At 35.4% G+C, this 27,366-nt stretch overlaps 1 protein-coding gene across 9 annotated transcripts in view; it reads left to right on the top strand.

The window, feature by feature from the left end:
- TASOR2 (transcription activation suppressor family member 2) overlaps nt 1-27,366 on the top strand; it is a 74,476-nt gene that overhangs the window by 9,583 nt on the left and 37,527 nt on the right. For 3 of the 9 annotated variants that reach the window (XM_053665848.1, XM_037156647.2, XM_037156699.2), the window contains 11 exons: nt 5,796-5,929; nt 10,094-10,239; nt 10,528-10,623; nt 13,619-13,691; nt 19,280-19,371; nt 21,824-21,961; nt 22,090-22,214; nt 22,295-22,314; nt 22,413-22,512; nt 24,663-24,766; nt 25,554-25,657. In XM_053665848.1, coding sequence (XP_053521823.1) covers nt 5,796-5,929; nt 10,094-10,239; nt 10,528-10,623; nt 13,619-13,691; nt 19,280-19,371; nt 21,824-21,961; nt 22,090-22,214; nt 22,295-22,314; nt 22,413-22,512; nt 24,663-24,766; nt 25,554-25,657 — 1,132 coding nt within the window. Of the gene's footprint in view, nt 1-5,795; nt 5,930-10,093; nt 10,240-10,501; nt 10,624-13,618; nt 13,692-19,279; nt 19,372-21,823; nt 21,962-22,089; nt 22,215-22,294; nt 22,315-22,412; nt 22,513-24,662; nt 24,767-25,553; nt 25,658-27,366 lie in introns of all 9 variants that reach the window. The other 6 variants (XM_053665851.1, XM_053665849.1, XM_053665850.1 and 3 more) reach the window with 4 other exon arrangements.

Below are 27,366 nucleotides of genomic sequence, written 5' to 3'. Positions count from 1 at the left end.
GTTTATATTGTGTATATTCTTTAAGACACACACATGTGCTTGCATGCAGAGAAATGCACAGATGCTTTTCTTTCCCTGAGTCAATTTATGGCAGAACATTTTTCTGTGTTGAACAGCTTTCTTTTATTTGGGAACATCATAATTTTGTTCTTAAGATTTCGTATGGCAAAAATAATAATGCATAAGTGAAAGAATACTGTATAGCAACAAAAATTTGTATGTAAGGTCTGTCTAGAAGGTATCCAGCCATGTAATATGTAAAATAGAGACATTTATTAAAGAAGATATAAGAAACATCGCACCAAGGACAATGATGCCTCAGTCCCCTTCAAAATAGGCACTTTGAGCCCTCACACAGTTCTCCCAATCACCATCAACACCCCATTGTATTTTCCTGATCTCACCAGCAGTCTGAGATCTCTTCCCTTTCAAAGGTGATTTTAGTTTTGGGAAAAGCCAGAAGTCACAGGGCACCAAATCTGGGCTGTAGGGGGGCTGATTCACCTGGGTTATTTGATGTTTCACCAAAACAGTCTGCCCGAGGCATGATGCATGAGCAGGCGCATTATGATGAAGCTACCAGTCACCAGTTGCCCATAGCTGTGGCCATCTGTATCATCTGAATAGTTTCCACAGAGCCATGTTCAAGCTTAATGCAAAATTTAATGCAGATTTATTGCGTTATTCACTCAGTTATTTTGAGTGCAACATCCACACAGTACACATACTCAGTGGTATCTACCACCCCACCAACTAGTACACTGAATTCGTCATTGTCCACTTGTGCATTCCAGTCCTCTCCTTGGCTGCCAGGTTACATCGATGTTGTGCAAACTAGTCTCACTATATTAACAATGGCTGGACCTTTCCTGGAAAGACCTCATATATACCTAAGAAAAATGAAAATATGCCCACCTAAAAACTTGTACACAAATATTCCTAGCAGCATTATTCATAATAGTCCCAAAGTAGAAACAACCCAAATGTCCATCAGTTGATGATTAGATAAGTAAAATATGGTTTATCCATATTTTGTTATTTGGCCATAAAAGGGAATGAAGTACATGCTACAATATGAATGAACCTTGAAAACATGCTAAGAGAAAGAAGCTGGTCACAAAGACCACATATTGTGTGATTCCATTTATATGTAGTGGTCTAGTATAAGCAAGCCTTTAGAGACAAAGTAAACTAGTAGTGACACAGGCTCAGGGTTAGGGAGTAATGAGGCAAGGAGGATAGCTAAATGATGTGGGAGTTTGGGGCAGGAGATGAAAGTGTTCTAAAAATGACAATGGTAATGGTTGCATAACACTGAATATACTAAAAGCCACCGAATTGTACACTTTAAATAGGTGAATTGCATACTATGTTAATTATGTATGTTAAAATAAATTAATGAAGCATAGAACTTATGAAGAAAGACCACAAAGCAGAAATATAAGAATTCAAGAAAGAGGCAGCCGGACAGCAGGAAGATGTAAAACGGGAACTGGCAGAACAGAAAAGAAAGGAAAGAAAAAGATTAAACACTTTCAGAAGCAAAGAATAAATGATGAGATACATATGAAAGACATAAAGGTAGAAATGAAATCCTATGTATATTTTGCCATACTTTTAAAAACAAAAAAAAAGAAGACATGAGAAATAAAAACCTATTTTTCAGAAGCAAACAATTAGATAATGATATGGGAGACAGCCAAAACAGTTCAAAAATATGCTAAACTGGAGTACCTGAAGAAGAAAATCAAAACCCTGCAATAAAATACACACACACATATATTTGAATCTACCTAATGAAAGGGTACGTCATATTCCAAAGGAAAGCTGGCCCAGCACTGGGACATCACGGTAAAAAATTTTGAACTGGCAAAAGACCATATTGTAAGGGAAAGAAAAGCAAGTTGGTGGCAGAACACAATACCAGAAAACTGATGAACCACATGCAAGATACTCAAGGAAAAATGAGCCAAGGGTTTTTTTTTTTTTTTTTTTGGTCCTGCTAAGCTGGCCTTTGGGTATAATAACTATTGATGGGTCGTTTTGAACATTCAGTGCTTCAGGTCTTTTTTATATAAGTGTTTCTTGAGGAAACACATGAAAGACAAACTAGTTGATCAGTAAATGAGAAGGGAAATTTCAGTCAAGGAATTGACTACTAAAAACCTAGAATTAATTAGAAGGTATTACTAGAGATTACTGTCTTTCTAACTTTAAAGGAAGTACTTTTTATGTTACAGTATCTATTTTTGTTGGTGACGTTGCTTAAAAATTTTTTTTATACTTCATATTTTTAATCCTTACACAAAGGACATATTCACTGATTTTAGAGAGAGAGGAGAGGTGTAGGAAAGAGAGAAAGAAACATCAGTGTAAGGGAAATACCAATCAGTTGCTCCCATTTACATCCTTACCAGGGATTGAATCTGAAACCCAGGTATGTATGGGTCCTGACCAGAAATCAGGCCTGCAACTTTTGGGAGTATGAGACAATCCCCAACCAACTGAGCCATCTAGCCAGGGCTTATACTTTATAAATTAATTTTTTAATTTAAGCATACAATCTTGTATTGGCTATATTAGTTTCAGGTGTACAATATAGTGATTCAGCATTTTTATACTTCACAATATGATTACCCCACTAATTCTAGTTACTTATCTGTCCTTCCCCTTTTCATCCCCTCTCTTCTGGTAACTATTCCTTTGGTCTCTGTTTCTATGTGACTGTACTTGTTTTGTTTGTTTTATTTTAAGATTCCTAATATAAGTGAAACCATAGAGTATGTCTCTTTTCTACCTGACTTCACTTAGCATAATACACTCTAGGACTTGGTTGTCCACCCTGCAGCCTGTAGCAGCCCCGGATGATTATGAATGCAGGCCAGCACAAAATTGTAAATTTACTTAACACCTTTTTTTTGCTTATCAGTGTTTGTTTATGTTTGCCTATGTAGTGTGTGGCCCAAGACAACTCTTTCTTCTTCCAGTCTGGCCTAGAGAGACGCCAAAAGGTCGGACACCCTTGCCTAGGTCATTCATTTTGTCACAAATAAGATTTCATTTTTTTATTGCTGTGTACTGTTCCATTGTGCGTATATATATCACCTCTTATCCATTCATCTATCATTGGGCACCTAGGTTGCTTCCATATCTTAACTACTGTAAATAATGCTACAGTGAATATAGGGGTACATATATGATTTCCAAATAGTGGTTTCATTTTCTTTGGATAAAAACCCAGAAGTGGAATTGCTGGGTCAGCTGTTCTTTTCTGGTTTCCCTATCAAGGTTAGGCTAGCCTTATAAAATAAGATTTTTCTGTTTCCTGTTCTTGAGAAAAAATTTTATTTTGAAAAAATTTCTGTGCCTGACAATTATATGCCTATAGCAATTAAACAACTGTTATCAGTTACTTAACATTGATAGGTATATTCTAGTTCCCTAATTTTCTTAGGTAGGGTTTGATAAATTGTATTCTAGGGAATTCTTTCATGTTACCAATTCACATTTTGTCATATAATTATTTCTATTATTTTTTCATGTTTGTAGTATGTATAAATCACACCTTTTTTATTTCTAATGTTTTATGTGCCTTTTTAGAAAATAATTTTATAAGCCCCGGCTGGTGTGGCTCAGTAGATTGAGTGCCAGCCTGTGAACCAAAGGGTCGCTGGTTCAATTCCTGTCAGAGCACATGCCTGGGTTGTGGGCCAGGTTCCCAGTAGGGGGTGCAAGACAGGCAGCCACACATTGATGTTTCTCTCCATCTCTTTCTCCCTCCTTTAAAATCTGTAAAAGAATAATGATTTGAAGATACATTATTTTTTCAAATAATCTTTTATTTGACCCTGCACTGTGGTTTTTTTCTTCTGTTTATTTCAGATTTTATTATTTATTTTCTTCCCTTATTTTCTTTGAATTTACTGTTTCTCTATTTTTTAAGTTCTTGGATTCACTCTTTAGTTCATTGATTTTTTCAAAGGTTTTGCTTCAATTCCAAACATGCGCTCTTGAGATTAATTTTTTATGGTTGCATTGTAATTTTCCTGGATGTTAGTCAAAGAATGTTCTGTATAGAATCAATATTTAGTACTTGAACACATTTTAAGTATGTAGTTCAGTGAGACTCTAGAAAGTTCTCTTGTGCCTGCCTCACTCATAGTCCGTTTCTGTATTTCTGTCCTCTACCCCAGGCAACCACTGGTATGATTTTTATCACTACAGATTAGTTTTATTCTAGAATTTCATATAAACGGAATCCTACAGTGTGTGCTCTTTTAGGTCTGACTTATTTTACGTAGTTTAATGTTTTTGAGGTTCATGCATGTATCAACAGATTTGCTTTTTTATTGCCGAGTACCAGTATATTACATGAATGTACCATATTTGTTTATCCACCCACCTACTGATAAACATTTAGGTCATTTCTAGTTGTAGCCTACTATGAATAATGCTGCCCCATTCATGTACAGAACATTCATATGCAGGCGTATGTTTCATTTCTCTTGGGTTATTACCTAGGAATATAATTTCTGGGCAGTATAGTAAGGGTATGTTTAATTGCAAAACTATTTTCCCAATTGACTATACAACTTCATATTTCTATCAGGAATGTATGAGAGTTCAAGTTGTTCCTCATCCTTATCAATACTTAGCATTTTCTGTCTTTTTAATTTTAGTCATTCTAGTGGGTGAATACTGTTTTATTGTTTTAACTAGCACTTCTCTGACAACTAATAATGTTTGCCATTTTCCTGTGTAGTTTTTTATGTCTTTTGTGAAGTATGTCTAAGAGTTGTTTATATATTTTGGACACAAGTCCTTCTCAAATATTTTCAACTTCTTAATGATACTTTTTGAAGATCAGAAAGTTTTAATGTGTGTAAAGTCTAATGTCTCAGTTTTTCTTTTATGGTAACTGGTTTTTGTGCCTTTAGAAATCTTTACATACTCCACCATCAAGAAGGGTTTTTTTTTCTATGATCCTTTTTAGAAACATTATAGTTTTAGCTTTTATATTGTCTATGATTCATTTTCCGTTGAATTTTATAGTTTTAGTTAGGGGTTTGGGGGTTTGTGGATTTTTCCGTTTTTCGTTGTTATAGCACAATTTGTGGTAAAGAGGCTTTTTCATGTGGAATTATATTGGCATTGTTGCTGAAAATCAGTGTCCTAGTTCTCTATTCTGTTTCATTGATTTGTAGGTATTATCTTTACACCAACATGACAGTCTTGACTACTTTAGCTTTGTAGTAATTCTGGAAATCAGGTGATGAGTTCCTCAGCTTGGTTCTTCTTTTCCAAAATTATTTTGGCTGTTATAATTCCTTTGAATTCCCACATAAGTTTTAGAATCAGGTCATCAGTTTCCACAAACTGGAATTGTGTCCAACATCTATTGGTCAGCGTTGTATCTCAGCATCCCCCAGCAAGATCACAAAGGTAGTCAGTAGTAGTCAAAAAGCTAGGCAGCAGTATTAGAGGGCACAAGTTCAGACTGAAGCTGAACACTCCAGTGAGGCAAATGAGATTCCTATTAGCATAATTTAATTCTATAGACAAAATATTCTATATATTTTTTAAAAATATATTGGAGGAGAGGCATTTCATTTTTTGTGTTACTGCTTATAGAGCAAATTTTGTTCTTAATTTTGTAGAATTGTCAAATGGGGTAAACATTATAGAATAGTACCTAATGCAAATTAGATGCTCAGTAAACATTTGTTTATATAGTAGATATGCTGTAAATACAACTACTCACTTTATGATTTAATTTTTTTCTTTTTTCATTTTAGCATTTATGACATTAACAGAGAACAGAACTGTGTCAAGAACTCTGGGGGTATACTTGGTGAAAATGAATTAAGACCACCCTCCCAGCTACATTCTCTCTTAGAGAAGACCAAGACAGGGTTCATATCAGAAAAGAGTGGGTATTAAACTAAATGCAGTAAGTTATTAGTAATGAATTCAAAGTAGATCAATAAAACTTTTAAAATTTTAATTTTGATCATATTAAATTAGAGGACTTTTAAAAAATTATAGTTTCCAATAGCTACAAAGTTCTTATAATCATTAGTCCATAAGTGATAAGTGATTCAGTTTTCAAATTGCAACAGAAAAAGTATTTAAGGAAAACTGCCACATTTCCCTATTTGTATTTTTTTGAAATTATGATTCATTTTACTTTCTGAATTAGGATACTTTAAATAGAAGCAGTACATGCTTATGTAGGAAAAACCTAAATTGTAGTAATACATATAAAGTACAGTGTAAGTTCCCCTTTTATCCACTTCGCAATTTTAGTAATCATTGGTTTAAACACTGTTAACAGTTTGGTTTTCTCTTTTTCTAGATTTCTATCTGTATACCTTTAAACACATAATTTGTTATGTATTTTCTTAACCAAAATGACATGATATCATGCATGTTATTTACTCTGTAAGATGTAAAAGATAACTTTATATGTCACTGTATGCAGATTTATTCTAGTAGATGCAATGCAGCAGTTTCCCTTTTGATGGCAATTTAGGTTATCTTTGTTTTTGCTCTTATGAATACTGGTGCATGGAACACTCTTGTATGTATCCTGTGCTCTTATGCTAGGATTTCTGTGGAATAGATCTCAAGGAATAGAATGGTTATTAAGTTTTTGTTAGGTCCTGCCAAATGATGCTCTATCCTAAACTGGTAATTCTTTAATATCTTAAAAGTAAAGGTAATATATTTTAGGACTAGATAATTAAGGAATGGGCTATTCCTTCAACAACTATCAAATGGCCTGCTTAGACTAGATAAAGTATATGTAGACATATTAGTAGTTTGTAGTCTGTCTATAGGGAACATTAATAAGGGCCTTTAATGGCAGATATTGTTGGTTTTAGTGTTTATGTTGATGATGAGTACTGTTACTTAATTCACAAATAGGAGATGTAGTCATGAAAGTCCTGGGAGATGTAGAAGTGGTTGGTTTCTGTCAATTTTGTGGCAAACAAATATAGAGTAGGACTAATGATTATAAGAACTTTGTTGGCATTAGTTTATCTCATTATTTGATTTCAGACCATACGTTTATAGAATGAAAAAGATACCTGTGACATAGAATCAGAAATTGATTTATTATTTTTTGATCCCTTTTGTTAGAAGTTAAAAGAAAATTATCAAAACCAGACACACCCGGTCCTGTCTCTGTGATGAATTTTGAGAAGGAGAGAATAGCAGATTCCACTTTATGTTGAGCTTGATTTAACTTTTCAGATTGAATCCACAAATAGAGAAATGTGCCCAAAGCCAGGTGCTACAGGAAAGCATTTTAACTCAATTTCCAGAGCCTTTGTGATTGAACTTAAATTTTCTCCGTGTGTTCTCTATTAGTCACTTAAGCCCTAAGGGGCACTTTTTCTATGTTACAGGCAGGCACTTTTCAAGTTACCTTTTTAGATGTTGTTTGAGGTGGGATTTGTTTTGTTTTGTTTTTGTTTTGCAATCATCCCTTTTTCATTCTAATATTCTGATAACCTTGAATGTGTAAATAAAGCATGTATATTGCTGAGCATAAATAAGGTCCTTAATTTATTTAGTGCTCAGATTGTTTTGTACTCTAGTTAGACTCTTAAATGAAAGTACATTGTGTAAGAATGGACAATGTCAAGTAACTTACCAATAAAATTCTCATCTGCCTCCTTATTTATAGAGCAGGAAACTTGAGCTTCCCTGAGAGTATAATTGAAGTAATTTTAATATAAAGTCATGAAAGATTTAAATTTTACTCTTGTTTTCCAACAACTTGGCTTTTGATATAATTTTTCTTCTAACCGTAAAATGATTACTCTTATAAATATATTGCTATTTGGAGGATGCTGACCTAAAAGGAAAGCATTTTTAACCATAAAGAAATAGTTTTAGAAGTAAAAATATATATGCACAAAGTAATTTCCTACTTGTTTTCTCCTTGTTTATTTTTTTAAAGTTTTATTTCTTTTTTCTTACTTTTTTTTTATCCTCACCCAAGGACATGCTTATTGATTTTAGAGAGAAGGGATGGGAGGGAGAGAGATAGCTATGTGAGAGAGAAACATCAATCAACTGCCTCTTGCACACGCCCTAACTGGGACTGCAACCCACACATTTGCCCTGACCAGGAATTGAATCTGTGACCTTTCAGTTTTCTGGACAACTCTCCAACTGAGCCACACTGGCCAGGACTCTCTTTGTTTATTTTAAATCATTATCTTTATTAATAGCTTTATTGGAAACAGTTTTCTACACACTGGTATAAAGTGTTCTGTGACCACACATATTAGGGAAACAGTATGTTAGGGTTTTTTTTAATTGCACTGCTTTCACAGTTTTAGGTTTATTGTACATTGACACTCAAAAATAGGGACACATGTAGTATTTAGTGCTTCTAAAACATAAAACCTGCCTTCACCTATTAATATCTTGTGGAATTTAGAGAAGTTGATAATCATAGAAGGTTGCTTTTCAAAGCTGTGATAACTTTTGTTTCTGTTACCGTCAACAATATATTTCTCAAATATTGAGCCTCAGAATATTGCCTTTTAAAAAAATACTAAATACAAGGTATCCAAAATTAAAAAACTTTTTAAAGAATCCTGATTTGTATTCGAGCTAGCAATGCAGATGATTTGTAAGATGAGTTTACAAAGGCATAGGCCTCCTGGTTTGTTTTGAGGAACGTAGTTAACAAAGCTATAATTTTAATTACCACAGGTTTTGCTATTTTAATCTCTTCAGAATATCTTTATTTTGTACAGCACTGGTATACTGATACTGAATGAGAAACTAAGAAAAAGTAAAATGGAATTGTAATGGATCCAATATACCGCTTAAAAATATTTTTAAGTATTTCATCGTCCTTTCTTTCCTTGCTATTTATAATCTTTTATTATCATTAAGGGAAGTTTTGTTTATTAAAGCATTTTAAGCTACCTTTATAATTGAAGTGTTAGGACAGTTTAGCCCAGATTAATTTCACTGAAATGTTTATTTTCATTTCTGTGAAAGTCTAGTTTTTTTTTCTTACCTGTTCATAAGTTAATTTTAAATAATGTTTTTTTTTTCTTTAACTTTTTAAAATTTTCTCTTGCAGTGTTCTGGTAAGAGTAGGAAGCCATATTAAATGTACTTATTTGTACTGTATGAGCAAAACATACAGTGCTATATAAATCCCTTCATTCTCTTTATTATTTATCAATTTATCAGTTTGTACACCCTCCCCTTCCTTGTTAAAGAAAGTAGAGAGGATAAAAATAGAAGGGAGTAAACAAATCAAATAGTTAAACGTCATGAGAATTCATTAGGCTTGGTTCTTGCTGAAGAGTTGTAAAATCAGACAGCACAAAGGCTCAACATCAAGAGAATTACTGGATTCAGTCAGCAATTCTCAATTAGGAAACATATCTCTCCTGGGATTAAGGGTATATCAGAATATGTGGGGTAGCACATGGGTATGGTTTGAAAAAAGTACTTTAAAAAACAGTAAAGTTTTATTTTTGTAAAAACAAAAAAAAGTGATTTTACAACACAAACCATAAGAAGTAAAGTTCAATAGACATATCTAAATGAGTGTAAAACCCCAAAGATAGCAATGATATCTAATGTGCTTGCTGAGTATGCCCCTTAAAAGGAACTTAACGACTGACTTGGCAATTTGATAAGAAGACGGGAAGAGTGAATTTATCAAAATATGGCATAAGTTTTAAATATTGTAAAGATGAGAAAAATTGGTCTGAGTGATTGCTGGTCATCAGCTTGACAGTACAGCCACATCTGCTTTTACCAGTTGCCATTTCAGCACCCAGCTTTAAACCAAAAGCCGTAAGGGATCTGGCAGACTACATATACTCTTGTATTGAAAGTAATTGCCCCTAAATCATAATTCGTTTACATTATTTTCTTCACATGAGAGGTCTTTTAAGTTAAGATAGTACAGATATGATAGCAAAAACATATTGTGAAAGTCTTAGTTATACAGGAAGAAAATATGTTTCAGTGATGTTTAGTGTACCAATTTGAACCTCATCCTTTGGTTATCTTAAACAGTCGCATTATTTTTGTTTGTGTTTTACAGTTTTTGAGACAGTGTCCCTGAGTTCAGACTCTGTCTTCCAGAAGGCAATTTCAATTCTCCGTACTTCTTACTTGGACTCTGCATCTGAGCATGGTTTTCAGTACAGTCAAGTGACTTTGGTGAAAAATGACATTTTCTTAAATGAGGTGAGGTACACACTGTGTCTGTGTGTTAGTTTTATTTTTAGCTTTAACGAACCATCGTTTATAGTTTATCAGCCAAGTTCTTTTAAGCTATTACTTTTCAGATTAGATAAAAGATCCTTGGGAACAGTCACTTGGAAGGTAATAATAATATATTTATTCTGGAGAATAGAAAAATAATACATTTTATTAGATTTTTAGCAGGTGAGATTCAGATGATACATTTTTTAAAATGAACTTGCAAGGCAAAATAACATATTTGTAGCATTTGGTTATTCTCTTTTTATACAGTACAGAACTTTCTACCAAGAAAAAAAAGCAAGTAACTATACTCAGGAAGAACTTCAAGAAACTTACGGGTTTCTTCTGTTTGAAACTGAAAATCAGGTAAGGGAATTAGGTTGTATAACATTAATTTTGTGAATTAATATATACCATTAATGATTTATCATTAAACTTAAATATTGGTGCTTTAGTTATGCAAGTATTGTAAAATTACCAGTTCATCTGCCTTTTTTTGTTACTTAGTTTGTTGACAATGTAAATGCCAGTGTGAAAGCTAGTTAGGAAAGAGATTTGATTTCTACAACGTTTTATAGGTCCTTTTTAGTTTTAGATACATTTGTAAGCTCTCATGGTGAGATTTGGATTAATGCATGTTTCCTAGGTGTCAGTAATGCCTTTTAATGGAATGAATGGATATACCTCCATTCTATCATTGTTTACAAGATACTTTCACCTCTTTATGGAGGTTTTTCAAGTATAAATGACATAGCTTTGAGGGTAAGATGAACATTTTCAGCGTTCTAGTTACCAGTTCTTGAAATTGTTTCATAAACAACCATATTGTTCCTTGTGTCTAACTTGTGCAAGAAGGAAACTGTGTGCAGGGTATGTTTCCAGAGATGTGTTTGGCACCTACATACAATTTTAACACAATTCAAAGGTAATGTTTTGGTTGAGTTAATAATTTTTTTAAAATATATTTTACTGATTATGCCATTACAGTTGTCTCATTTGCCCCCCTTCATTCTCCACCCTACACACCCCCTCCGCCCCATTCCCCTCCTTTAGTTCATGTCCATGTGTCTCAAGTTTTTCAGCTTCTACATTTCCCATACTATTCTTGCCCTCCTCCTATTTTCTACCTACCGTCTATGCTACTTATTCTCTGTACCTTCCCCCCTCTTCTCCTCCTCCCACTCTCCTGTTGCTAACCCTCCATGTGATCTACATTTCCATGCTTTCACTACTGATCTAGCTGTCCTCTTAGTTTGCTTTTGTTTTAGGTGTGGTTGTTAATAACTGTTTGCTGTCCCTTTCACTGTTCATAATTTTTATCTTCTTTTTCTTAGATGAGTCCCATTAACATTTTATATAATAAGGGCTTGGTGATGATGAACTCCTTGAACTTGACCTTATCTGAGGAGCACAGAACTTGACTTTATCTGCCCTTCCATTCTAAATGAAAGCTTTGCTGGATAGAGCAATCTTGGATGTAGGTCTTTGGATTTCATGACTTGGAATACTTCTTTCCAGCCCCTTCTTGCCTGTAAGGTCTCTTTTGAGAAATCAGCTGACAGTCTGATGGGAACTCCTTTGTAGGTGACTGTCCCCTTATCTCTTGCTGCTTCTAGGATTCTCTCCTTCATTTTAGTCTTGGCTAATGTAATTATGATGTGCCTTGGTGTGTTCCTTCTTGGGTCCAACTTCTTTGGGACTCTCTGAGCTTCCTGGACTTCCTGGAAGTCTATTTCCTTTGCCAGATTGGGGAAGCTCTCCTTTATTATTTGTTCAAATAAGTTTTCCACTTGTTGCTGTTCCTCTTCCCCTTCTGGTACTCCTATAATTTGGATGTTGGAGCGTTTAAAGATATCCTGAAGGTTCCTAAGCCTCCCCTCATTTTTTTGAATTCTTGTTTCTGTATTTTTTTCTGTTTGGTCATTTCTTTCTTCCTTCTGGTCCACTTCCTTGATTTGAGTCCCAGTTCCCTTTCCATCATTGTTGGTTCCCTGTGCATTTCCCTTCCTTTCCCTTAGTTTAGCCTTCATTTGTTCCTCTAATTTGTGACTAAAATCAGCCAGTGCTGTGAGCATCCTGATCAGTAGTGTTTTGAACTGTGTATCTGATAGGTTGGCTATCTCTTTGTCATTTAGAAGTATGGGCTCTGGGGCTTTGAGCTGTTCTTCTGCTTGAGCCATAATGTTTTGGTCAGGTCCCATCTGTTATGTATGAGGGGCGGAGCCTAGGTGTTCACCAGGGTGCGGCAATCCAAGTCTCTGGGTTGTGACACTGTATGTGGGGGTGGGGTTAGAGGGCGTGATGGCACTTGTTACTCTTTCTCGAATCTTGGTCCACTCTGCCACTTCCCACAAACAAATTGGGCCCCTCTGGTGCTGACTCCTGGGTGTGTGGGATTGTGTATGTTCTAGGACCCTGTGGGTCTCTCTAATAAATTCTCCCCTGAGGCTGGGAGCCTCTCCTGGCACCTCAAGCCCCGAAAGTTTCTCCAGTTGGTGCTTTTAGGCTTTAATTCCCTTGCTGGGGCCCTAGCCTGTGCGGTCTGTCTCACTGCTTGCTCTTTTGCCTGGTTTATCTGGGTGTGAATGTGTGTCTGCGGTCAGCCAGCAGCCTTGCACCCTCACTGCCAGTTGCCACCCCACTCCTGGGATCTGCCAGCTGCCGCCTATGCACCTGGGTTTGTCCGCCCGCTTTTTACTGCCTCAACCCCTTTCTGCCAGTCCCCGACTCTGCCCCTTTTGCTGGTCTGGATGAATGGTTCGTTGTTGTCGGACTGCGGTACAGTTCAATTTTCTGTCTGTTTTTGTTTCTAAATCTTTTTTGTCCTTAAATTTGGTTGTGCGAGGAGGTACAGTGTTTCCACCTACACCTCCATCTTGGCCGGAAGTCTCCTGGTTGAGTTAATAATTTTTAAAGAACAAGAGTAGATTTGCTTAAAGAATGTTCAATATTAGTATATAACAAAGATAGTAATACTGGAAAAGTTTACTTATTGGCTTAATCATGTGCTTCCAAATAAGGTATGCTGTAGATTCATACTACAAAACACATTTGGGAATAAGACATTTCCAAAGATATATTTGAAAAGGATATCTTTAAGAGAGGACTTATCTGTGATCCTATTTATTTTTATTTATTTTGATTCTCTCTTAAAAACTGGTGATATTTTTGTTAAATGGTAAATTTCATGAAAAACTTTGAACTATTAACTAAATACAGTTGCTTTACATAATCTTGCTGTGTGCCATATATATATATAGTAAAGATTCTGCATTTATTTGAAAACCTGTCGATTGTAGTGTTATTTCATTACCTCTCCCAAGACTTATATGATAAGCAAAGTACTATATTTTGTTTAAAGGCAAAATTGGTATGTCAGCGTGGACTCTGTATTGGCAGCAGTGCTATTACCACTCTGGGTGACCCAGCAAAAGGTAAGAAAAACGAATTTCTTACTTTACATAATGAAGCAAGTTATAGTTTATTTCATTAGGATACCCATATTAAAAGCCAGCTTCATTAATGATGAATAGTATTTAGGATCATAACTTTAAAATATAAATGAGCTTTGAGCCTAACACTTAAGGTTTTCCAATAGAAGTTACACAATCAGAACTTGTTTTCAAAGGTTGGTTGGACTAGAGCAGATACTGAAGGTATCTTTTGTTGCCAAGAGATTATTATAGACATCCAGGGTTAGTGAGGCTCTCTTCTACATCATCATAATGACAGTAGGAATAGAGAACAGATAGAACTGGCCAAACTTGGCAACTATGGAATGTGAGGAGTAAGAGAAAGGAAATAATCAAAGATAAGGATTTAAACTTACACTGCAGTGATATTGCTGGTAGAAAAGAGACACAGGAGAGGAGATTGATAGGGAAGCCAATAAAAGACAAAGGTAATTTTATGGTTAAGTATATGGATTAGCACTAAATTTCTTTAAGCTTCAGTTTTATCATTTGTAAAACAGATAAAATTATCTTTTATATTTGTTATGAGGATACATGAGACTCTGTAAAATGGTGAGCACAGTGCAAGCCTAGTAAACTCTTAGTAAATGGACTCTACTACTTTCATGAGTTAAGTTTGAGAAATAATGAGATCTTCAGAAGTGTTTCTGGAAGACACCCTAGTGGTGGTGAAATGAATTGGAAAAGGAATTAGAAATTGAGATTGGGGGTCAAGGTGGGGAGGTGGTGTTAGTTGAAGCCAAACATACCATTACATGGTCAGTATAGAAGGAAAAAGATGGCAAAGAACAGAACTTTTGTGTAGTTCTACACCAAGTGGTAGGGATAGAGAGAGGTGTAGAAGGAAAAGCAAAGAACAGTTCAATGAATGAAGAATCAGGAAATAGTCTTATAGAAAACCAGAGGATCTATGGAGGGATATTTAGCTGTGTTGGGTGCTACAGAATTTGGAGATGAAGACTGAGAAAAATTGAGCTTTGTGGCTAGATTCCTGCTACTCTTTTTTTAAAATACCTATTTTTGAGGTAAAATTCACATACCAGACAATTCATCCATTTTAAGTGTACAGTTCTGTGGTTTCTGGTATATTTGCAGAATTGTGCAGCCAGCAACACATCAATTTTAAACTATTTTTATCACCCTAAAAAATCCCATACCTGTTAGCACTCCCCATTCTCAACTACCTTTTAGCCCAAGCAGTCACTACTCTGCTTCTTGCCTCTATGGATTTGCCCATTCCAAATAGTGCATATAAATGGAGTCATATATGATTTTTTGTGACTTTTTTCTTTTTAATATATTTTATTGATTATATCATTACAGTTGTCCCATTTCCGCCCTTCATTCCCCTCTACCCTGTACACCCCCCCTCCACCATTACCCCTTTAGTTTATGTCCATGTTTCACAGGTTCTTTAGATTCTATATTTCCCATACTGTTCTTGCCCTCCCCCTGTCTATTTTCTACCTACCATCTATGCCACTTATTCTCTATACCTTCTCCCCCTTTCTCCTCCTCCCACTCTCCTGTTGCTAATCCTCCATGTGATCTACATTTCCATGTTTTCACTACTGATCTAGCTGTCCTCTTAGTTTGCTTTTATTTTAGGTGTGGTTGTTAATAACTGTTTGCTGTCCTTTTCACTGTTCATAATTTTTATCTTCTTTTTCTTAGATGAGTCCCATTAACATTTTATATAATAAGGGCTTGGTGATGATGAACTCCTTGAACTTGACCTTATCTGAGAAGCACAGAATTTGACTTTATCTGCCCTTCCATTCTAAATGAAAGCTTTGCTGGATAGAGCAATCTTGGATGTAGGTCTTTGGATTTCATGACTTGGAATACTTCTTTCCAGCCCCTTCTTGCCTGTAAGGTCTCTTTTGAGAAATCAGCTGACAGTCTGATGGGAACTCCTTTGTAGGTGACTGTCCCCTTATCTCTTGCTGCTTCTAGGATTCTCTCCTTCATTTTAGTCTTGGCTAATGTAATTATGATGTGCCTTGGTGTGTTCCTCCAACTTCTTTGGGACTCTCTGAGCTTCCTGGACTTCCTGGAAGTCTATTTCCTTTGCCAGATTGGGGAAGCTCTCCTTTATTATTTGTTCAGATAAGTTTTCCACTTGTTGCTGTTCCTCTTCCCCTTCTGGTACTCCTATAATTTGGATGTTGGAGCATTTAAAGATATCCTGAAGGTTCCTAAGCCTCCCCTCATTTTTTTGAATTCTTGTTTCTGTATTTTTTTCTGTTTGGTCATTTCTTTCTTCCTTCTGGTCCACTTCCTTGATTTGAGTCCCAGTTCCCTTTCCATCATTGTTGGTTCCCTGTGCATTTCCCTTCCTTTCCCTTAGTTTAGCCCTCATTTGTTCCTCTAATTTGTGACTAAAATCAACCAGTGCTGTGAGCATCCTGATCAGTAGTGTTTTGAACTGTGTATCTGATAGGTTGGCTATCTCCCGGTTGCTCAGAAGTATTGGCTCTGGAGCTGTTCTGCTTGAGCCATAATGTTTTGGTCAGGTCCCATCTGTTATGTATGAGGGGCAGAGCCTTAGGTGTTTACCAGGTGGGGCGATTCAGTCGCTGAGTTATGACACTGTATGTGGGGGTGGGGTCAGAGAGGGGGAGTGGTGTTTGTTCTGCTCTCTCTTGGATTTCGGTCCCCTCTGCTGCTTCCCACAAGCAAACTGGGCCCCCCTGGTGCCAGCTCCTAGGTGTGTGGGCCTGTGCACCCTCCAGGACCCTGTAGGTCTCTCCACCAAATTCTGCATGAGCCTGGGAGCTTCTCCCAGCAACTCGACCCCACCAAGTTTCCAATTGGTGTTTTTAGGCTTTAATTCCTGTTGCTGGGTTCCTAGCCTGTGTGGTCTGTCTCACTGCTTGCTCCTTTGCCTGGTTTATCTGCTCTCGAATATGTGACCGCAGTCAGCCTGCCCCCTTGCGTCCTCACTGGGTCTGCCTGTTGTAATCCCACGCCTAGGATCTACCAACTGCCGCCTGCGCTTTGGGTTGGTCCGTCTACTTTTACCTGCGGGACCCTGCTCCGCCAGCTGCTGACTCCGCCCCTCTTACCAGTCTGGCTGAAAGGTTGGTTGTTGTTGGACTTTGGTACAGTTCAATTTTCTGTGTTTTGATTGCGTTTTGTTACTAAAACTTTGGTGTGTTTAAACTTGGTTGTGCGAGGAGGTACAGAGTTTCCACCTATGCCTCCATCTTGGCTGGAAGTCTGACCTTTTTTTTAGCTTAGTGTTCTTGGGGTTCATCCGTGTTGTACGTGTACCAGTACTTTATTCCCTTTTTGGCTGAATAATATTCCTTTGTATGGTTTATATCATGTGTTTTTATCCGTCAGTTGATGGACATTGTTTCTACTTTTGGTCTGTTATTAAAATGGCTGTTGTCTACATTCACTGACAAGTTTTGTATAGATGTGTGCTTTTATTTCCCTCTCAAAGATGTGCTGTTTTCTAGGCTTTGTTTTTCCATTTATAGAGCACAGGCAGAGTAGAATTAGCATAATTGTTAAGGGCTCTATGATTTTCACCTTGGTTTTAATTTAATATCACCAGCTGCAATAACCTCTAACAAGAGAGTTAGCCCATCCTTTGAAGCTTTGAAGCTGCAGATTGATTTTCTTCTACCTGGGAAAGTCCTAGATACAGCCACTTTCATTAATTATCTTTGCCAGATCTGGATAACTTAACTACATCTTCTTTATCAGCACATCCTGCTTCACCTTTCACTTTTATATTGTGGAGACAGCATCTTGCCTCACGAACTAACCTCTCCTGGCTTCATACTTTTCTTCTGCAGCCTTCTCACCTCTCTTAGCCTTTATAGAATTGAAGAGAGTTAGGATCTTGCTCTATGTTTTGGCTTAATGGAATGTTGTGGCTGGTTTCTTCTATCCATACCACTAAAACTTTCTCTATAACAGCAGTAAGGCTAATTTCTTTCTTTCACTGGGGTATCATTTTTAATTTCCTTCAAAAACTTTTCTTTTTCCCTGGCTGGTGTAACAGTGGATTGAGACAGGCCTGTGAAGCAGAGGGTCACTGGTTCGATTCCCAGACAGGGCACATTCCTGGGTTGCAAGACAGGTCCCCAGTAGGGGACACATGAAAGGCAACCACAGATTGATGTTTCTCTCCCACTCTTTCTTCTCTCCTTCCCCTCTCTCTAAAAATAAATAAATAATTTTTTTAAAAGAACTTTTCTTTTGCATTTACAACTCGGCTAATCGTTTGGTGCAATAGGCCTAGCTTTTGGCCCATCTTTGTTTTTGAAATGCCTCTTCAGTAAGCTTAATAATTTTTACCTTTTGATTTACAGTGAGAGACGTGTGACTCTTCTCTTCACTTGAACCCTTAGAGGCCATTGTGGAGTTATTAATTGGCTTAATTTGAAAATAGCTGTGCCTTAGGGAATAGGGAGGCCTGAAGAGAGAGGGGGAGGGAGGGAGGGAGGGAACAGCTGCTCAGTGGAGCAGTCAGAACACAAAACATTTACCGATTATGTTCACTGTGTTATGGGGGCATGGTTTGTGGTGCCCCAAAACTGTTATAATAGTAACATATTTATCAGCCATCGCAGATAAGCATGACAAATATAATAAAGTTTGAAATAGAGGGGCAAAAGTAGGTTTACATTTGATTGTATGTAAAATAATTCAATAATAAATAATGCAAGAATGATTTCTGTGTATTTTTTGTACTCACTACATTTACCTTACCTCATATTGTGAAAATTAACCAAAATATGATACAGAGGTACAGAGAGAAAATGCTATTGCAAAAAATGGCGCAAAGGATTTCTTTCAGTGAAAGGTTGCCACAAACCTTTAAGTGGTAAAAAACACAATATCTGTTAAGCACAAAAAATAAACAGCAATAAGACAAGGTATGCTTGTATAGTAAGATATTTTGAGAGATGAGATGCTACATTTACATAACTTAATATACAAGTTGTTATAGTTCTATTATATTATTAGTCATTATTGTTCATCTCTTGCTGTGCCTAATTTATAAATTAAACTTTTAACATTGGTATGTATATACTAGGAACAAACAATATATAAGGGGTAGTACTGTTTACCATTTCAGACATCCACTGAAGGTCTTGAAATGAAATCCCCTATGGATAAGGTAGGGCTATTGTACTCATTGAGATTTTTTTGCAGAAAATAACTTGAGAGTCAGATTACCATAGATCTTTTCACAGGATGATTGCATGGGGGGGCGGGCAAAAAACAAACAAACAGAAAAACTTAGAATTTTCCAAGAATGTGAAACTTTATCCCTTTTCAATTATTAGACCCTAGTAGAAAATTGGTTGTCAACCAGATATGTTCTGTCTTATCTTAGCTCTAATGTTTCTGTACCTTTAGAATAACTCAAATAGTTTTTAAAAAGTCAGCAGTTTCAAAACAGTTTTTAATGTTGACTTTATCTTTTGTGTTGTTTTGTTCAGTTAAAGGTCATCCTACATGAGAATTGTATATGTGTAAATAATCTTTTAAAAGTGTAAATTAATCTATATTTTATGCTTCTATAGGTGTATACATTTCCAGATACTCAGACTGTCTTCATGCAAGACCATGGTATCATGGAAAGTCTGGTTATGTTGTAATTTTTAATCTAATTAAGGTAAAGCATAAATGTGCTTCTGTATAATTTCTTGCTGATAATGTTCTTTGCAGATCATTTGCTAAACATAGTCCTCATGAAAGACAGCTATTCAAAGTCAAAAATGCAACTGATGTTTCTGTTTTCCTTTAAAGACAAAAATTTGTTTATGTAACAAATGAGCTATGAACACATTTTTTAAAAACTTGAAATAATAGAAAAGGTATTCAATGAAAAGTGTTCCTTTCACTCCTCACAGTGCTGCTTTTTAGACATTAAATAACAGAAAACAAGTAACTGCTTGTAAAACAATATGGTTATAGTTATGAGAGATGAATTTAGAAAACAGAATTTGTTGTCTGGTATAAAATGTCAAAATAAGAAACCTTTATTTTCTTTATCCTTGAAACATCCAGATCTTGTTTATAGCTTCATGTCGCACCTATAACTAACTGATCTCAGAAATTCTTGTTTTTATTTTTATTGTTCAAGTACAGTTGTCTCCATTTTCCCACCACTTCTTTCCTCTACCCCATCTACCCCCACCTACTACCCACCCTTAATCTTACCCCCCTTTAGCTTTGTCCATGGGTTCTTTACAAATGTTCTTGATGAACCTTCCCCTTCTTTCCCCCATTATCCCCCTCCCCTCTGGTTAGTGTCCATTTGTTCTTTATTTAAGTGTCTCTGGTTATATTTTGCTTGCTTGTTTGTTTTGTTGAATAGGTTCTACTTATAGGTGAGATCATATGGTATTTGTCTTTTACTGCCTGGCTTATTTCACTTAGCAAATGCTCTCCACTTCCATCCATGCTGTTGTGGAGGGTAGGGGCTCCTTTCTGGTATTTCATTGTGTCAGTGTACCATATTTTTTGATCTACTCATTTACTGATGGGCAGTCAGAAATTCTAAAATGCCCTTTAATAGTCCAATACAAGTGAGTTTTGCAATTAGAATTTTCACTCAAGTAGTAGGAAAGCACTGATTTTAGAGGTTGGTGGACTTTTTGAGAACATATTCTGTGGTCTTTTTGCTGTTTTTGCTTTTGTTTTAGCTAAGTTCTGTGGTTATAAATCTAACAGTATTGATTTTTTAAAAGAGTATAAACACTTTATATTTCACAATCTGTCCCCAAGAGCCGAAGGGAAAGTAACATTGCACTGGCACACAGTCACTGCTTTTCCTCTCTCAGTCCTCCCTCTCCTGTTCCATGATAAGTACTATAGTTCCGCGGCAAAAAGTATGCCTGTCAGCTTAGATAACAAATGTTTGGTTTCTTAATTACATCAGATTGCCTTGCCCTTGGTTTCTTGCCCCTGGTTTCTTGCCCCTGTATACCAACCACCATGTCTGGTAGATACTGCTATTTAGTTTTTGCCTACTTATTCTCAGTCTTCCTTACTTTACTGCTCAAAAGCCAGCCATGCTCAACATTGTAAGATGTTAGAGGGAGAGGAGATAGAGGTTGTGGTACATACTGTTTACATTCTTTGGCTTCTTAAACCAAAGAATTGCCTTCAGTGGTACTATAAATGAAGAGGCAGGACCTTAACAGCAAACAAACAAAACAAAACAAAAACAAACTTATTTTAAATAATTCTTGTAAAAATAAAAATGAAAGTTGCAATCTCATACCTCATTTTGGTATATATTTTGTATATTTTTATTTTTCCCATCTGTGTCACTGTGTTGTTCAAAACAGCCTTAAAAATCGTATGATATTTCATGATATGGTAAGGTCAACTGCTGTTTTTTTCTGGAAGACATGTAACTCTTGAGAAAGAAGTCTTTAAGAGGAAATACTGTTGGCTGTTTAAAAATCAGAGCCAATGGTCTGTTAGCACTTTACTGTGTATTTTCTTCTTGATGAATTATGAGTCCTGGTGTAATAGATGTATCTTGGTCTGTAATTTACAATTGATAACTTAATATTCAGATTAGAAACTCATCTTTAGAAATTTTAGATTTCACTTGTCATCTTTCATCTTATAGTCATTGAATAACCGATCTATTCGGCAAGCTATATAGTTTTTATTTTAAAGAAAGGGTTCTCTTGAATATGGGATAATTCATGTATTCCTTTGATACCGTGATAAAAGAAGTGGATAGATTGAGCAGAAAGGAAAAAGGACTCATGGACATGGAAACAGTGTGGTGATTACGGGGGTTGGGACACCGTAATAAGAGGACTAACTGGTAATGGAAGAAAGTACAATTAAAAATAAAAAAGTGGACAGCTGCCTCAGATGCCCAAGCATCCAATTTTTAAATACAATTTTAAGGGATTCATGAATAATTAAAACTATTGTTGATCTTAAAGATAATTTTCCAGGAACTATAGTTCTGACTTTTAACACAGTTAATTGTTAGTTCATATACATCCAAATCTTTATTCAGCTACTTGTAAATTAATCCTAAAGTAAGGTCATTGCTATTTGAATACATCTGATTAGTTATAATATTTTCATTCTAGGGAAAAGTCAAGTTTGTGTCTGAGAATTACACAGCTAACTATATTAGCCCATCTTCTGGCTATGATTGCCACGTGGCTGCAAATACTAACAAGGTTTCTCGCAAGACAAGTCATTTTCGCGCCTTTGAACTGAGTCAGGTATAAATCATTTTCAAGGTACATTTCTGTGTCTAATGTGTTCAGTTTCAGGACTGGGTAGGTTGCCATCAGCTTGGTACGTATGGAATACTGTAGTGCTACCCTGATTATAATTCTTTTTCTTTCAGTATTACCTGTATGAAGTTTCGGGCAGCAGGGTTACTGAGAGACCTAGACAGATTCATCCTTATGTAATTGTCGCTTTTCAGTACAGAGAGCCTATAAAGATGGCAGCACCAGCTCATAAAAGCAGGTATGTAATTATATGTACATACTTTGTTTTACTTATTTGTTTACTTTGCTCTTACAAAATTGCTTCTTTTTTTTTCCTAGGCTTGAACTCAGTGAAAATGGTAAGGAATTATTTAATTGATTCTTTTAAGTTTTTTAAAGTAACTATTTTGTTCATAAATAAAATCACTCATTTTTTCCTTACCCTTGTTTCTTAAAGTCCTCATCTCTCCATGGAAAGGAAAATTAATTATTCAAGGCTGCTTGCTTTGTGATCTAACTCTGTGGTCCTCGTATGGTACAGTGGTTCCAACACAACTGTAAGTACTGAATTTGCCTTCTTTACTAATGCTTGTATAATTTTTTTCAATATGTGTTAAGGTTTTTTTTAAGATTGTATTTATTTATCTTTAGAGGGGAAGGGAAGGAGAGAGGGAGAGACACATCAACGTATGGTTGCCTCTCCTGCATCCCCTGCTGGGAACTGGCCTGCAACCCAGGCATGTGCCCTGACTGGGAATCGAACCACGGTGGCTTGATTCACAGGCCAATCCACTGAGCTACACTAGCTGGGGCTTGTATAATTTTTAAAATTCTGATTTTTGAATTCTTGCTTGTTGGCACTGGTATGAAATATAGCAATTGTATTTGGTTTTAGATTATAGTACTACTGGGCCAGATGCATAGAGTATCTAGGATTATGACACAGGAGACCTAAATTCATATGTAAATTTTGACCTTCGCCTTAAAAATAAATGTTTTATAATCTTTGCCAACTCACTTTTTAAAATTTTAGTATCTTAATCCATTCTTTGGAAAATTATTTAATACCAGAAGTTTGACTCTCCCCCCAAAAGTTGGATTTGCCTAGATAGTACATATAGCATATTATAGCCACTTAATTGTATTACTGAGTCTTTATTAAGATTTGCAGTGTCTGACTTTCTAATAGTCACATTAGATTAGATTTTCCTAGACAGGTATAGTATTAAATAGAGTATATAAATATATACTCTATTTAATATACTGCTATAAATATATACTCTAATATTCAGCTATAAATATATACTCTATTTAATATACAGCTATAAATAGCTGCTGTGTATTTACATTATAATGAATTATATTTTCTTCTGGAGAACAGTGAAGGGTATCTTATGAAATATTTTTTAGTCTATCCTTAGTATTGAAAACCATTGAAAAGTAGACTTAATTTCATTGAAATATAAGATGAAAACTGATGTGCTATTTAAATTAATTTTTTATTGGCCTTTTTTAAGGAGATAGAGATATTATCCATAGACTAAAGTAAGTATTCTGTGAATAAATAAATGACAAAGAAGGGCAAGTTCTTTTTTACTACAGAATGCAACTAATAAGTATAGACTGAATGGTGGAATTAGAAAATCACCATGGGCAACACCATAATAATCAGTGGATGCTTAAAATAGTAGGTGAAAGTTTGATGGTATGTACTTATCTCACAGTATTTTCCCACAACTAACTTACTAATTACAAAGAGAAAAATACAGGTTTTACAATGAAAAAAAACTGTAGATACCATCTTAACTAATAAGCACTTATCATTGTCAGGAATGAAATTAGTATTTTTGTGCATCACATCAGAAAGCACGTGAGTAACATATCATTTCTGTGGTATTCCTACCACTCACATCAGGAGGAAACAGACATACCAAGATTGAGAGACATTCTGCAAAATAAATGGTATACATCGTTCAGAAATACAAAGTCGTTAAAGATAAAGACAGACAGACTCTTCCACTTTGAAGGAGACTGAAGAGACATACCCTTAATGTAGTGTCATCCTCATAGGACCCTAGACTATGTATAAAAACCTTTCTTCTTTTATAAAGGACCTCAGTGAGACAGTTGGCAAAATTTGAATAAGGTCTATAGGTTAATTAATTGTATTATACCATTAACTTCTTGATTTTGCTAATCGTTTTGTAGTTGTATAGGGAAATGTTCCTTTTTTTAAGGAAACAGGTGTATTTAGGGAGCAAGAGGGCATCTGTAAGTCTACAAGTATTTCAAAATGAATTTTAAAGAAGGAAGAAGAATTCATGTGAAATTATGCAAAAGTCTCAGTGTGGTTTGTTCTGTGACATTGCATGGTAGGCAGCGCAATGTTGTCAAAAGTTTTCGATCCTTACATGAAAAATTCTCATTACAGTATGCATAATTCTTCAACACATTTGAGTATTTTATTTATACCAAAAATACATATATTCAGAAAAATACGAACAAATTTGCAGACCATGGTTTATGGTGTCATATATTTGAAAATCTGTAGTATTTATTAATAGACATATTATTTGACCTGGAGTTTACCAATTTAAAGGTGGTTTATTGTGGTTACAATATTTTTATTAGAAAACCAAATCTTGTATATGAAGGTGTAGATAGTTTCAATGTTTATTATATTGCATGATATTGTTTTGTTTTTTAGACCACATGAACTAGATTTTAAGTATGTAATGAAAGTGTCATCTTTGAAAAAAAGACTACCAGAAGCTGCCTTTCGAAAACAGAATTACTTGGAGCAGCAAAAAGGTCTGTTCAAATATAATGATATACTGTATGTCTGGAGCTTTGTTCCAGTTATTTACCCCTCTTACACATACACTTAATTTTTTGTTTTTCCTTAAGCGATTCTTAAAATTTGAGTCTTTTGTGAAAGTTGCAGAGTTGCTATGTGATTCAGTTCCTTGGAGGCCAGCTAGAAAGTATGTAAGGTAGTTTCATCTATGATTGCAAAGTCTAGCTTTAATAGAGTATTGAGTGTTTTAAGTAAACAGATATGCTTACAAATAGTTGAAGATTCATAACCATTTCTTTTGAGGAGACCGAAGTTTTTATGATTTTTACTTTTATTAATGTATATACTTCTTTTTTCTTATTGTAATTAAATTTACTGCAGTGGCATTGGTGAATAAGATTATATAAGTTTCGAATGTACTATACCTATATATATCATCTATATAGGGCATTGTGTGCTCATCATCCTAGTTACATACTTGTAAACGAGAGGGAAAAAGCAGAAAGAGTGAAATGAAAGTGTCTCTCATTTAGATTAATTCACTCAATGATGTTTACATTATTTATATAGTGTTTTATTTGCCTTGTTATAGTAGTATCAATATAAATGAAAGCATTGTTTTCAAATACTTTATACAGTAACTTTAAGATGTTTTATAACTAAGAAAATTGGGTGATAATTTTTTAAAATTGTATTCTTAGTTTTTCTTTTGTCTTACTATATAAAATGAATAAATTAATTATTTAAAAAGTATAATAGCATTTTAAAGTAAGAAATGTTGTTTTTCTGATTTTTGTCCAGTCTGTTGCCAAGATATGTGCTTCAATATGTATGAAGTTGAACTATCAAACAAACAAGGCGAAAAAATAGATAAAGTAATGGAAGTCATTAAAAATAAGCAATTGGTAAGAATGATCAATGTAAAATAAGTATTTTTTTAATTAAGAATTTGGTATCTAATTAATAGTTGTTGTGCCTAAATTAAATCATTTTAGCTTGCTGAAAAGATTTTTATCCTTTAATATTGATTGATGTTATTGACATCATATTTATGGACTGATATTTTCATCATCTTTGCATCTTAGTTTATACTTCACTAGTCAGTTTATACTACAGATTTTGAGAATAAAAGGACAATTTTTCTCATTCTTTTTGTTTGTTTACTTTATGGCAAAAGAATTGAGTAGATTCCTAGTGGTTTGGAATTAATCAAAAGACCACTTATGAGACAGTTCTTTAAAAGTGACCTGTGTCCCTCCATAGGTTTATGGGGGGGAGAGCAGAAATATTGCTGCTTCTACTGTTTTCTAGTGTAGAAAGTGGTACTCTACTGAGAAATAGATCAGATACAAAGACTTTGTTATGTTAACCAGGGTTCCTCATTGTGAGGATAGAAGTAGACACTAACTCTTTACTGAGTGATTCCTAAACTTCCCAAAGGAGATGGTGTGAGTGTTAGGACACTGATCAAACAAGTTTTGAGCCCTTCATTGACATGATGGACTGTCTGCTAAAGTAACAAGAAATCAATAAATTAAAGTAGAATATGTGTAGAGCCTTTGAAGGTAAGCTGTCTTAGGGATAGTGTCAGTTAACATAGTTTAAGTTGCTTGTAACAGAAACCCAAACTGGCTTAAACAATAAAGAGTTTTAACAGGTTGTACTTTTCAATTCTAGGTGATAAGACAAGTTCAACTACTGTTTGCTCAGGACTTTCTCTTCAGCTCCACCCTCCTCTGTATGATAGTTTCATCCTGAGACTGCTAGTCAGTGGTACTAATCTCTGTTTTCAAAGAGAGAGAGAGGTGGGGGGCGAGATGAAGGGGGAAAGGGGGGAAGGGAGGGAGGGAGGGAGAAAGAGGAGAGGAAGGAAGAGGGAGGTGGAGGGGGAAGAGAGGTCTGTACATCTCTCAGTTAGTAACTGCAAAGGAAATGGACTATACTAATTATCTCTAACCATTGAGAGCTCACCTTCCAGAATCGGGTATGAGGTTAGTCCCACTCAAACTGCAGTGGTACTCCACAGCAGAGAACTCTTTCTGTAGTAAGGAGTTGGAATGGGCAACATTGGATGCTGACTGAATAACTAGAATTGTAGGCTATAATATTTGAAGAACCATAGTTGATTTTATTTTTGAAAGAGGAATAAAGTCCAGCGATACTTTAAGAAAATCCATCAGAGAAGGGACTACTTGTGAGTGCTTATAGTATTGAAAATAATAGAGATTTGGTGCAGAACTTGGCTTTGAAACCTGTTAAGTAATAATAGTTACAGAAATTACACATCACTCAAGGTCCTCTTCAGTGCTCCATGCTTTTCTTGCTTCATATATTATGAATAATTTTTATATATCAGTCTCCCCAGCTAGACGCTGAGTTTCTTGAAGGCAAGTATCACATCTTAAGCATCTTTGACACCTTGGTGTATAGTGGATGAGCAATAAGTAGCCCTAGAATAAACTGTATGTGGGCTTGTACCTAGAACACTGAACTTCAAGAACAGTACAGAGAAAGGTCTCTTTTTAAAAGGGTGTTAAGCACGTGCGTGGCTAGATATTTTCTGTGTGTAAGTATCTAGAAGTACACATTTAAAAAATTCTATGATTTCTCCCCA

This window comes from Artibeus jamaicensis, unplaced genomic scaffold (assembly GCF_021234435.1).
Source record: "Artibeus jamaicensis isolate MK-2021 breed Jamaican fruit bat unplaced genomic scaffold, CSHL_Jam_final contig_426, whole genome shotgun sequence".
NCBI classification, from domain to species: Eukaryota; Metazoa; Chordata; class Mammalia; order Chiroptera; family Phyllostomidae; genus Artibeus; species Artibeus jamaicensis.
Note: the sequence above shows the minus strand (reverse complement) of the source record. Positions and strands in the feature narration are given on the sequence as shown.